At 40.7% G+C, this 13,198-nt stretch overlaps 1 protein-coding gene across 1 annotated transcript in view; it reads right to left on the bottom strand.

Annotated features, from left to right (window-relative positions):
• The window catches only part of NEK9 (NIMA related kinase 9), a 47,962-nt gene that overhangs the window by 22,994 nt on the left and 11,770 nt on the right, over positions 1–13,198 (bottom strand). The window contains exons 6-13 of the mRNA XM_017528511.2: positions 12,842–12,862; positions 9,366–9,476; positions 8,543–8,607; positions 5,846–5,896; positions 5,211–5,403; positions 3,251–3,395; positions 2,405–2,605; positions 2,170–2,216 (exon numbers count right to left, since the gene is read on the bottom strand). Coding sequence (XP_017384000.1) covers positions 2,170–2,216; positions 2,405–2,605; positions 3,251–3,395; positions 5,211–5,403; positions 5,846–5,896; positions 8,543–8,607; positions 9,366–9,476; positions 12,842–12,862 — 834 coding nt within the window. The remainder of the gene's footprint in view (positions 1–2,169; positions 2,217–2,404; positions 2,606–3,250; positions 3,396–5,210; positions 5,404–5,845; positions 5,897–8,542; positions 8,608–9,365; positions 9,477–12,841; positions 12,863–13,198) is intronic.

Below are 13,198 nucleotides of genomic sequence, written 5' to 3'. Positions count from 1 at the left end.
AAAAAAAAAAAAAAAAAAAAAAAACAGAATCTGTTAAATATGCCCTTGTACTTTTGGGGGTCCACCTGCATACAGCATTTCACTAAATCCAGGGGAACGACAGCAGTGTGTATCAGATAGCATCTTAAGACCCTACCAAAGCCACACAGTGGATAATTCTTCATAAAGCCAAATTCACAACTGTACTCTTCCATGGCAGTGGCTGCCAGGTTGCAAGGGCGGCAGGGCTGGCCTGTGGGTCTGGGAGGGCTGCTGCAGAGGCCATCATACACCAGCTGCAGATGAGGCACGTTGAAGGGGTTCACCCATGCCAGGTGCGCCATGGACGAGAACGAGAACATCTTTCTTTTCCCTAAGATGGCGATCACCCAACCACTCTGTTGGAAAGGTTGTGGCTCACAGTCTTATTTTTTTTTTTTTGCGACAGTTTCCCTCTTTCACCCAGGCGGAAGTGGCATGATCTCACCTCACTGCAACCTCCACCTCCCAAATTGAAGCAATCCTCCTGTCTCAGCCTCCTGAGTAGCTGGGATTACAGGTGCATGCCACCACGCCTGGCTAATTTTTGTATTTTTAGTAGAGACAGGGTTTTGCCATGTTGGCCAGGCTGGTCTTGAACTCCTGACCTCAGGTGATCCACCCACCTTGGCCTCCCAAAGTGCTAAGATTATAGGCGTGAGCCACCATGCCCGGCCAAGACTACTATTTTCTTTCTTTTTTTTTTTGAGATGGAGTCTTGCTGTGTCACCCAGGCTGGAGTGCAGTGGTGTGATCTCGGCACACTGCAACCTCTACCTCCCAGGTTCAAGCTATTCTTCTGCCTCAGCCTCTTCTAGCAGCTGGGACTACAGGCGTGTGCCACCACACCCGGCTAATTTTTGTGTTTCTAGTTAGAGATGAGGTTTCACCATACTGGCCAGGCTGGTCTTGAACTTCTGAACTTAAGTGATCTGCCCACCTCGGCCTCTCAAAGTGCTGGGATTACAGGTGTGAGCCATTGTGACCAGCCAAGGCTACTATTTTCAACAAAGAGTTCAAGTTTTACAATATCAAGGAAAAGGTGACAGTTCCAGGTCAACTAAACAAGATAGCCCCTTCTCAGTTTATCTTAGCAAGAGGTCCTACTTTGGATGACTTGTCAAAAAGTTGAGAAAGAAGCTTCAATTCATTGCTGACTTTGTCTTTTAAGATGGAAGGTTGCTTGACAGTTACAGAAACTCAATAGCCCTGTGGGGTCCCAATCTGGTCATTTTATAGGAGAGGTGACAGAGTACTGAGGTAATATCTAGAACTTCCAAATGCTTATATCCTTTTACAGCTAACTAGACAAGGCTGGAGAATGGTGGGGTGATGCATGTGTGGGGCCACAACGGATGTGTGTAAAACCTGAAACCTCAACCTTCACAGTTTCTGCCACAGCCTTTCCAGGAGAAAAGGAACAACTGGGAATTCCATTGAGGATGGTGCCCACAAATGCATAATTTAATAATTTAATTTTTAAAATGTAAATAAAAACTGGTTTGTCTAAAAGTTCCCAAAGAAAGAAAAAAGAAAAAAAAAACGAAAACACTGGTAACCGTAAATGGTATAGCTGATTTAGCCAACTCTCCAATGGGTAAGCCTGTGCCCTATGGAAGGTGAGAGAGATGTGACTGTGCTTTTCCTTTCCCCCAGCTGGTGTCAGCCTCTGTGAGCCTATCACAGGGCCAGCTCTGGCAAGGCTGAGAGTAATTAGATCGTATGTTTCATACAACATGACTACTAAACAAAAACAACTATTAATACTTTATCTGGTGGTCAGTTGTAGAAGCATGAGAGGAAAATGGCTGAGTTGGGTTATACTGCTTTACAGTAGCTTCTCAAGTTTTCCAGTGTATTTGCAGCTATATATGACTTTTCTGCTGTACATGTTGATTTTAGCTGTCATCCCTGAGTATGATGTGACTTCACATGTCCACAGTTGCTGTATCCACTTTCTCAGTTTTCTATGATTTAGTCATATGACAAGACCACAGGATGCTAAATCAGAAATCCTAGATTGTCAGTCTCCCACACAGGAAACATTTCAGAAATAAACACCTTGATACAACAGAGCCAAGGAAAGGGCACATGTTATTGGAGTCTGTGTGACTTAGCTAGGTTTTAGAAAGAAGCTGCTTCTGATTTTACCTTTTGTGGTGTATAATAATCTTCTTCTGAATCCAAACCCAGTCGTCCTGAAACACACATAAGAACGAAAATCATTATAATGAGGGCTTCCTTCCTAGGGAAGAGTTTCTGTGAGACTCTCTTTTACTGAATTACACTTCCCATTTAGGGGATGCATGATGTATTTAAATGCATACAAGTTTGAAGTCAGGTTGTATACTGGCAAGGAAGTGGACAGAGACAAGGCTACCCCTACCATATTCGCCACAGCCCCAAGAATAGACTTCCTTGTTTCGTGTCAGAACCACCACATGATTATCTCCACAGGAGACCTGCTCCACTGGATTGCTGAGGAAGAAGTTCAGCTGCATGGGTTCTAGCACTTCAGGGCCAGCAACTTTGTCCACCCCCATGCAGCCATAATAATCTGATCCGAAGGCATAGAGCTGACCCTCATCTGCAAAAGAAAGAAAAACAGAACTCATTAAAAGGTTGACTTATTATATGTAATCAGAAAGTTGGGCAAGGCTGGAATGAGGACTTCCCCAGCAAATGGGGATGGACTTCCCCATCTCACATGAAATGATTACATCTGAGAAATTAAAAGGATAGACTGTGCAGGTCTAGAGTTGTTTCCATTTTAGAGAGTCGTGTGTACTACTACTACTAAACAATTTAAAAAGTGGTAGCATTATCATGTTAAAAGGATTTAACAGGGCCATCTTTATTATGTAGATTAAAAATATAAGAACCAAGGAATCATAAAGTAAGTAATGACAAGACCAAAACTAAAGTTAGGCCTTGATCCTAATTTTGTGTTATCCATAGCCTGATGAGGTGGTAAGATTATTCTTCCTGCCAAGTGGGACACACATTTTCTCCTGATCCTACCTCTTCTCTGTTACCCACCTGTCTTTTCTTTGCTCACCACTCCCTAATACTATAGCGAATTTGGCATATTATTATTAATGAGTATATTTGCCCAATGTCCTCTGGTTCTTTGAATACTGTCTTTTGTTGTAAAATCCCAGCTAAAATAGCACAGGTTTAAGCAAATATCCCACATTAAATGCACTTAAGACACTTTCTGCTGATGGCTTACCAGTCACACAGACAGTGAAATCATCACCACATGACACCTGATGGATAGCTTTGCCTTGCAACTTTTCCACATGCTTTGGCTGTCGATAGGAAGCTTTGTCTCCATGGCCCAGCTGACCATGGAGTTTAGTACCTCCTTGCATATTCTGTGAAATAAACAGGTTTTATGAAGTTTTTTTTTTTTAATTACATTTTATTAAACTTAAATTTTAAAAAGACATGGGGTCTTGCTATGGTGCCCACACTGGTCTTGAACTCCTGGGCTCAGCGATCCTGCGTCAGCCTCCCAAAGTGCTGGGATTATAGGCATGAGCCACCATGCCTGGCCAAGAGGTCTTATGAAGTTTTTAATTTTTCATGCCAAAAGCTGATCTTCAATATAACTTCATAAGAAGAAAAACAGTAGAAAAAAAGAGCTAGAAATTTAGAAATTAGAAAAAAGTGGGCAAAGGGATTAACATTTTAGTAGTAGGTAGTATAAAGACCCTGCCAACAGGTAAAGAAACTTAAAAAGTATCCAGATTAATATGCATTAATCTAATCTTTATTCTTCAAGTCTAAGGTAAACTATATATTTAATTACAGGTGATGGTGCAAAAAATTCTTTATAATATAGTCTAATTTGGTTGCTTTCTATAGGAGTATAGCTTCTTGGAAATCAAGTTTTATAAATTTTACTCAGTTTCCCTGAAGCATGGAACAGTTATAAAGAATCTGGCTACATCAAAGAGGCTGCTATATAGCAATGTGATTAGTCCTTGATGATTTGCAACAGTTTTATAGAGAGAAATAATTATTTCTATTAAATGACTAAACTACAAGTCCATATACATATATATATATATAATTTTATTTTATTTTATTTTATTTTTTTGAGACAGGGTCTCACTCTGTTGCCCAGGCTGGAGTGCAGTGGTTCACTGTAACCTCCACCTCCCAGGCTCAAGTGGTTCTCATGCCTCAGCCTCCCGAGTAGCTGGGATCACAAGCATATGCCATTACTCTCAGCTAACTTTTGTATTTTTAGTAGAGATGGGGTTTTGCCATGCTTGCCAGGCTGGTCTCAAAGTCCTGGACTCAAACAATCCACTCCGGCCTCCTGAAATGCTGAGACTTCAGGTGTGAGCCACTGCACCTGGCCAATAAATGTTTAAGATACTAATTGCTCTCTAGCAGCCTGAAATGAGCCTGAGAAGGCACAGCAAGAGACAGGAGGAAAGCCAAGAGAACACGCTATCACAGAAGGCAAGTGAAGACAAAGCTTCAAGAAGGAGGGAGTGGTCAACTATGCCAAATGCTGCCAAGAGGTCAAGCTAGGTAAGGACTAAAAAGCTTCTGTTTTATTTGAGCAATTTATGGGTCATTTTGTCAAGACCGGTTTCAATTGAGTGGCAGAGATGGAAGCTGCATTGTAGGTGAAAGAGGAGAGAGTGGGAGATAAGGAAACAGATAGTAAACACAGACAATTTGTTAAAGAAGGTGAGGGGGAGAATCTACAGGGCAACAAAGAAATTCTACACAAAATATACCTAGCTATCTTCAATCACTGCTGTGGGTTTCAGGGGTTTCCTGACATGGTATAGTGGTTCCTTTGTTTACAGAGCTATTTCACAGATAACAGTTACTCTGAACCTCACCATAATATAACAGAGTAATTGAGTGACTTGTCTGAAATCATCCAGCTAATGGAAAGCCCAGTCTCCTGAGTCTTTCAATTTTCTCTCCCTCTCTGATTCATTCATTCAAAAAACATTTATAAGTGACCTAATATGTACCAGGCCCTGGCCATACATCAGCGAACTAAACAGACAAAATCTCTGCTCTCATAAGAGCTTCCATTCCATTAACCTGTGTTGCCACTCCCTTAGTATGGGATTCAACTAATAAAATGCTTAGACATCCTGGGCCCAGTAAACAATTAGGCTTATAGCACCATTCCAAAATGCTTAGCTTTCACTTACCACCCAAGTGTACAGTTCCTTCTCCACTGTGACCACAGCAAAGTGGGTATTCCCTGCGCACACCTGCCGGGCGCTACAGCCACTCTTTATAACATCCAGTTTCTGGGGGGTGGATTTTCCACCACCCCAAACATAGACTTCACTGGTTCGTGATGTTACGACAGCAATGGGTGCTTCAGTCACAGTGCTTGACCTGCCAACAACCCCCAGAATAAAGGCACATTTAACATTAAAAACAATATCAAAGAAAAGTGCTTCCAGTCTATTCCCTGAGAAGTGCCAATTATGGTATGAGAAAGTATGTTCTTTCTCGACAACTTATTTCAATGTCCTCTATCACAGCAGACTTTGCAATTCCTGCCTCAGGGCTTCATCACAGCTTGGCCAGATCAGATTCCAGTCTGACCCATAACATCTACACTTTTCAACATTCATTATGGTAATGATGGCCACTTTAGTGTGAGGGTGAAATTATAGCTTTCTTCTTAGAAATGACTATCTGACATTTAAGCAGATGCTGTCTCCTGAAAGGATGCCAAAGGATCCTGGGATCAAATAATGCCTACACTCAAGAAATACCATATACTGGTGGTAATTTAGGATATATTAGTTTCTAAGAGTCTCTTGATCATTACCTTGGTCTCTTTGTAGGTGCATTAAGCAGAGTGACTTTTTCCTCCATCTCTCTACCAAAGAAAAGCAAAGATACATGAGTGAAATATAGGTTTTTATATTGCAAAGGTGTCTAATACATTTCACAGATTTAATCCTCTTATAAACTGTATGTATCCTACAACATCACAATACTTTTAGCAAAGTACTTCAATACAACTCAGTTATATAGTCCTTTCATTAGACAATTCATTAAATACCCAAGGGCTAGCAGTTTGGGGCCATTTGCTTTCTATCTCTGAGAAATGGTCCAGGCTGGAACAGAGAGCCTTAAGAACCTCTGACGTACATGTTTAATATCTGATGGACACCTTCATCTAGTCTGCCCACTTACTCCCAAACTCAGTATCTCCAAATATGAGCTTGTTAGCTTTTTCCCAAATGAGCTTTTCTGACTCCTCCATTTCTATAACTAGCAGCAACACCCTTCCCCAATTCTCCCAGTCAATTGGGCTTAAAACCTCAGTCATCTCTAATTCATCTCTCTCCCTTTCTTTAATATTCAAGTTTTACAGATCCTACCTATATAGTACTTTTCATACTCACTTCTTCCTTTCTAGTCTCACCACCTTAGTTCTGGGCAGTTCTACTTCCCACCTGTACTGTGGTAATACCTCCTAATCAGCCTCACTATAGTCTTAATCCATTTTACTATACTGATTTAACACAGATACTAATATTGCTAAATAAGTCTTCCTTAGGTATGCCTCTCATCACATGCTGCCCTCTTGCAAACATCTACTATCTCTTGATAGTGAGTGTAATATTCACTCTATCTTCTGCACTATCTCTTGAATTAACCACAATTTCCTTGGCCTGGCATGCAAGATTCCTTATTTTTCAGCCTTCCTTCCTTTTGTTTACACTCCATGTTCTAGCCCAGGGCTCTCATTCTACCTAAATCAATTATAGCTGGGCTATTGGAGTAGCACTCAGGCATCAGTACTTTTTGAAAGCTCCTGATACTTTGCATCAAAAGTCCCTGTCCAGAACCACTAATCTAGGCAAACAGAATTTTGTGTTTCCTGAATATTTTCCACAACTTCCCATGTCTATCTGTGATTCTGCTTATGCTATATTCTTTGTCTGGAAAACTCAGTCTTATGTTTTCCATCAAAGGACAAAGTTCCAACAAAGTATTGGAGGCAAATCTATAATTAGCTCAGTAAAAATTTCATGCCATATTATACTCAAGAAATAAGAGTTAATTAAAATAGTGATTATGCCGGGCACAGTGGCTCATGCCTGTAATCCCAGTACTTTGGGAGGCCGAGGCAGGCGGATCACGTGAGGTCAGGAGTTCAAGACCAGCCTGGCCAAGATAGTAAAACCCCGTCTCTACAAAAAATACAAAAACTAGCTAGGCATGGTGGTGCCTGCCTATAGTCCTAGCTCCTCGAGAGGCTGAGGCCAGGAGAATTGCTTGAACCTGGGAGGCAGAGGTTGTAGTGAGCCAGGATCATGCCACTGTACTCCAGCCTGGGCAACAGAGTAAGACTGTGTCTCAAAAAATAAATAAATAAAATAAAACAAAGTCAGTCATTATATTGCTGGGAAATAAGCCAGGTAAAAATTTTAAATATGCTTAACCAGGCTGAAAGGGTGATACTGCCTACACATGCACAGAACATAAATGGAAGGTCACCATGCTATATCTGGAGTACTGTACATAATTGCAGGCACTAAAACACTGGCTAGAGACCAACTGGAGAAGAACCAGGTAAGATTAATTAAATGACCTAGTAGAATAAAAGTATTGATCAAACAGCAAATATGGAATTAGGGATGTACAGAATGTATCTAAGGGCAAGACTTGAAAAGAGCATTGTATGTATTTGAATATTTGGAAGATATAAAAACAAAGCACCGACCAGGTGCAGTGGCTCACGCCTGTAATCCTAACGCTTTGGGAGGCTGAAGCGGGGGGATTGCTTGAGGCCAGGCAACAGCTTTGAGACCAGCCTGAGCAACATAACGAGACCCTGTCTCTACAAAAATAGAAAAATTAGCCAGGCATGACGGTGCACACCTGTAGTCCTAGCTACTTGGGAGGCTGAAGTAGCAGAATCACTTGCAGCAGGAGTTCAAGGCTGCAGTGAGCTAGGACTGTGCCACTGCACTCTAGCCTACGTGAGACTCTGTTTCAGCAAACAAACAAAAAACAAAACAAAAAAAACAAAGGCCCAGTCCAATTCACACTACTATCCAAAAATGGATAAGCACCCTATGCCAGGCCCTAGGCTGACCACTTTGTATGTATTACCTTCTTTAATTCTTACTTTATCTTGCTTTATAGAGGAGAAAGTTAAGGAATAAGGATGTTAGATAACTTGACAAAGATAATGACAAAATTCAGAAGCAAACATCCAGACACCCCTCTTTCTTACTGTACTCTAATGCCTCAATTCTAGGTTTAAAACCAATGGATGAGGGACTGAAGGACTCTTGGGCCTCATCAGTAAAAATTTAGAACAAAATAGAACAAGCTAAGGAGGTGAAAGTCAGAAGCTACCCCAAGCAATAAAAGCAGAGATGCTGGTAGAAAATAGCACTATTGCAACCAAATCAGGAAACGCTACTCTTCCCTGTAGTACTCCGATCAAGCCTCTAAAAGTCAACCATCTCAGAAAAGAAAATGGAGTAACTTCTTCATACTTTACCTCCTGCGTTTCCTGAGGAGGGGGCGATCTAGAAGTTCATCTGCAGTAGGTCTCTGCTCAGGATCCTAAAAAGTAAAAATAGGGTTAGTTTTCACTTAAAGGAAATGGGCGATATGGGATCTGAAGATGATAATTAGTCAAAGCCTACTGCATTATCTTTTGTTTCAAAAATCATTTCTTATGTGCTTCTTACCTCATTATCATCAACACTTGTACATGAAGGAGAATGTTTATAATGCACCTTCCTCACTTGTTCAATTAGGGTAATTCAATTAGGGCTCTCAAACCTCAACATATACAGAAGAATCACCTGGGGTGTTTGTTACAAATAAAGATTTCTGGGCTTCCACAGAGATTTTGATTGAGTTCGTCTGGGGTGGGGCCCAGGAATCTTCTTTTTACTTACAAAGTTCCCCTACTCCCTGGTGATTCTGACTCCAGTGTTTCATGAAACATACTTTGAATAATACTAGAACTACACAGGAAGAGAACTACAAGATATAAGAAGCATATACATTCCATATTAGAAATGATAAATTATCTTTCATTGCAGTTTTATGAAATCTATATTCAGAAATTAATCTTGGTCATAAAAATGGAGCACAATTTAGATGGGAAATTCATTTCCCAAACTAGTACTTACAAAGCAGAATAATGTAAGAATTTTTTCACTGAAGCACATAACTATAATCAATTACCAATGCCTATAATGGGTACACCCACAAATATACTCTACCTTGGGGAAGTAGATGTGGTTTTGTATGGTTTATTGCTATGCCATACATCAAACACTGAGGTTGAAGTGAATATTTAAATCACCTACCTGGTCAAGACATGAATGAACCATCTGGATCAATTCCAAAGAGTACTGGCTAGAATCAACTTCCATGGCCCGAATTCCTTGCACGATCTTCACACACAGGTTGAGTGGATTCTATGAGAAAATGATGACTGTATTGCTCCTGGTTATATAATGATGATGCTATACTCTACTGGTAGGGGCTCTGAGGTGTCTGTGACCATTACTTAAAGAACTGGCAATAGGTCTGACTTCCTTTTACAACTACTAGTATGCATTGGCAAGAAATGGTTAGGGATGCACTGATGCTGTCAGACAGAATGAAGCCAACTGGCCATAAAATCTGTAACTATGTGGCCAACAATGTAATGCTCAGAATATATTATAATCTGACCTTTCAAATGAATCCCAACAAAAAGGAAAGCAAGATTAGCCAAGCTTCTTGGCTTCAAGTAGTTCCCTTGCCAACTAACTTGCCTCCTAATTGTGGCTGTATAGGCAATACTCTGCTGCAACAGACAAGGCAGTGACTAATAATAAGACAATAATATTAACAATATTATGTAATATCATAGGGTTAGTTTTCATTTAAAGGAAATGGGCAACATGGGATCTAACCATGATAATCAGTCAGGACCACTGCATTATCCTTTTGTTTCAAAAATAATTTCTTATGTGATACTCCATGTTTCATGCTTCTCACCTCATTATCATCAACACTTAAACATGAAGGAGGATGTTTATAAAGCACCTTCCTCACTTGTGCAATTAGGGCAGTGGCTCTCAAACCTCAACATATACAGAACAAAAGAATCACCTGGGGTATTTGTTACAAATACAGATTTCTGGGCTTTATCCACAGAGATTTTGATTAAGTTACCACATTATTGAGAGACTACTACACACTAGACAGGCACTTTACATGTATGATATTTTGTAGCCTCACTAACACCATTTAAGGAAGTTATTGTCATTATTAATTTATATATAAGAAAACGGGGCTCAGAGATGTAAAGTATCTTGCCCAAAAACTGGATCTATGACTCCAACCAAAGCCTGTCTGATTCCAAGTCATATATATATATGTATATATAAAACATATATATACATATATATAATATATATACATAAATATATATACATACATATATAAAAATATATATATATATATTTTAGGACAGAGTATCACTCTGTCACCTAGGCTGGAGTGCAGTGGTGTGATCTGCACTCACTACAACCTCCTCCTGAGTTCAAGTGATTCCTGTGCCCCAGCTTCCTGAGTAGCTGGGATTATAATTTGTGTATTTTTTTTTTTTTTTCTTTTTGAGACAGAGTCTTGCTTTGTTGCCAGGCTGGAGTGCAGTGGTGCGATCTTGGCTCACTGCAACCTCTGGCTCCCGGGTTGAAGCCATTCTCCTGCCTCAGCCACCCAAGTAGCTGGGACTACAGGTGCGTGCCACCATGCCCAACTAATTTTGTATTTTTAGTAGAGACAGGATTTCACCAATGGTATCGATCTCTTGACCTTGTGATCCACCTGCCTTGGCCTCCCAAAGTGCTGGGATTACAGGGGTGAGCCACTGCACTCGGCCTGTGTATTTTTTAGTAGAGATGGGGTTTCACCATGTTGGCCAGGCTGTTCTCAAATTCCTGATCTCAGGTGATCCACCTGCCTCAGCCTCTCAAAATGCTGGGATTGCAGGAGTGAGCCACCATGCCCGGCCTCTAACTCCAAGTCATTTTTCTTCCATCATACTATTTAGGAGAATTAGATGATATACTAGAACCTTCAGGATTTAGAAAAATGAATCGGTCTCATGAAAGGGTAATGAATGCCAGGTGCGGTGGCTCACGCCTGTAATCCCAGCACTTTGGGAGGCCGACGTCGGGGTGGATCACCTGAGGTCAGGAGTTCAAGACCAGCCTGGCCATCATGGAAAAACCTCATCTTTAAAAAAAAAAAAGAAGGGGAATGAATTTGCATTACTGTACATTTGCATTTTTCATATACATTACAAGAGAATCTCTGTGTGGGGAATATATATTGTTACCATGTCACAGATAATGAAACAGAGGATCAAAGAGATGACGGGATTTGTCTAAATTCTCACACCTGGTTCATAGAAGCAACTGGATGTGAATCCACTTTAACCCCTCAGTGTGCTCCACGGACCAGTGGCATCAGCATCACCGGGAGCTTATTAGAACCATAGAATATCAACCCCATCCTCCCAACAATCTGCATTTCAACCAGATGTATGCCTATTAAAGTTTGAGAAGTACTGCTTTATATCAGGCTGCACTTTAATTTACTTAAAAAAAGATAAAAAGACTTAAAGGGATTCATTGTCCATAAAATTATGACAATCTTTATTTTTTAACAGATAAACTTTTTTCCTTGTCAATGAATATTTATTAAACATGCACAATGTATTAGGTATTGCAGAAAATAAAGCAAACATTTGGAAGGGTTTTAGACTACCTGGCAAAACCACAGCTACATAAAAAAAGTGAAGTACAATCAAGTGATACTGGTGCTATGTGAGAAGTGTTTACAGGATAAAGGCACGAAGAAGTAACAATTTAGAAAAAGGCATAAACATGCTGGGCATGGGGACTCACACCTGTAATCCTAGCAGAGGCCAAGGCAGGAGGATCACTTGAGGTCAGGATTTCAAAACCAGCCTGGGTAACACAGTAAAAACCCATCTCTACAAAAAATAGCTGGGCATGGTGAGGCATGCCTGGAGTTTGAGCTATTCAGGAGGCTGAGTGGGGATGACTGCTTGAGCATAGGAGTTTGAGACTGCAGTGAGCTATGATCACGTCACTGCACTCCAGGCCTGGGCAACAGAGCAAAACCCAGACAGTATTAAAACAATTTTCTTTTGCTCCATTCCATTCTGTTCACTAGATTTGCATCCTTTTACACGTTTCCAATAAAGTGATGCAGTAGTTGGTAGTTGCATGATCATCTGGCTGCTGTTAATAATGTTCTAATTCCTACTGCTTGAAAAAGTGAACCACCATATTCCATTTTTTGCTTTCAAGAGATGAACTGTCTAATTTAATTTAATTTTTTTTTTTTTTGAGACAGGGTCTTGCTCTGTTGCCCAGGCTGGAGTGCAGTAGTGCGATCTCAGCTTACTGCAGTCTGCACTTCCCAGGTTCAAGTGATTCTCGTACCTCAGCCTCCTGAGTGGCTAGAATTACAGGTACAAGCCGCCACACCCAGCTAACTTATGTATTTTTATTAGAGATGGGGTTTCGTCATGTTTCCTAGGCTGGTCTCAAACACCTGGCCTCAAGTGATCCTCCTGCCTTGGCCTCCCAAAGTGTTGGGATTACAGGCGTGAGCCACTGCACCTGACCAATAATCTTTAATAAGGGTCAGGGTGTTTAATTTTTCATAAAAAAGATCAAAACATTTTAATGGGTATTATATAATCAGCTTAAAAAAATGTAGCTAAAGCATAAGAAATAAAATGGCTTTTCCAAACTGTAGCATCACACAGTTGACCCTAGAGAGTAATTTTTTTTTTTTGTATTTTAGTAGAGATGGGGTTTCACCATGTTGGCCAGGATGGTCTTGATCTTCTGACCACATGAACTGCCCACCTCAGCCTCCCAAAATCCCATAAACCAAAATGGGATTATAGGCGTGAGCCACCGCACCTGAGATTTTTTTTTCTTTTTTGAGACGGAGTTTTGCTCCTGTTGCCCAGGCTAGAGTGTAATGGTGTGATCTCGGTTCACTGCAACCTCTGTCTCCTGGGTTCAAGTGATTCTCCTGCCTCAGCCTACCAAGTAGCTGGGATTACAGGTGCCTACCACCACGCCCAGCTAATTTTATATAT

Source organism: Cebus imitator, unplaced genomic scaffold, assembly GCF_001604975.1.
Source record: "Cebus imitator isolate Cc_AM_T3 unplaced genomic scaffold, Cebus_imitator-1.0 Scaffold54, whole genome shotgun sequence".
NCBI classification, from domain to species: domain Eukaryota; kingdom Metazoa; phylum Chordata; class Mammalia; order Primates; family Cebidae; genus Cebus; species Cebus imitator.
This window is presented reverse-complemented; position numbering and strand designations above follow the sequence as displayed.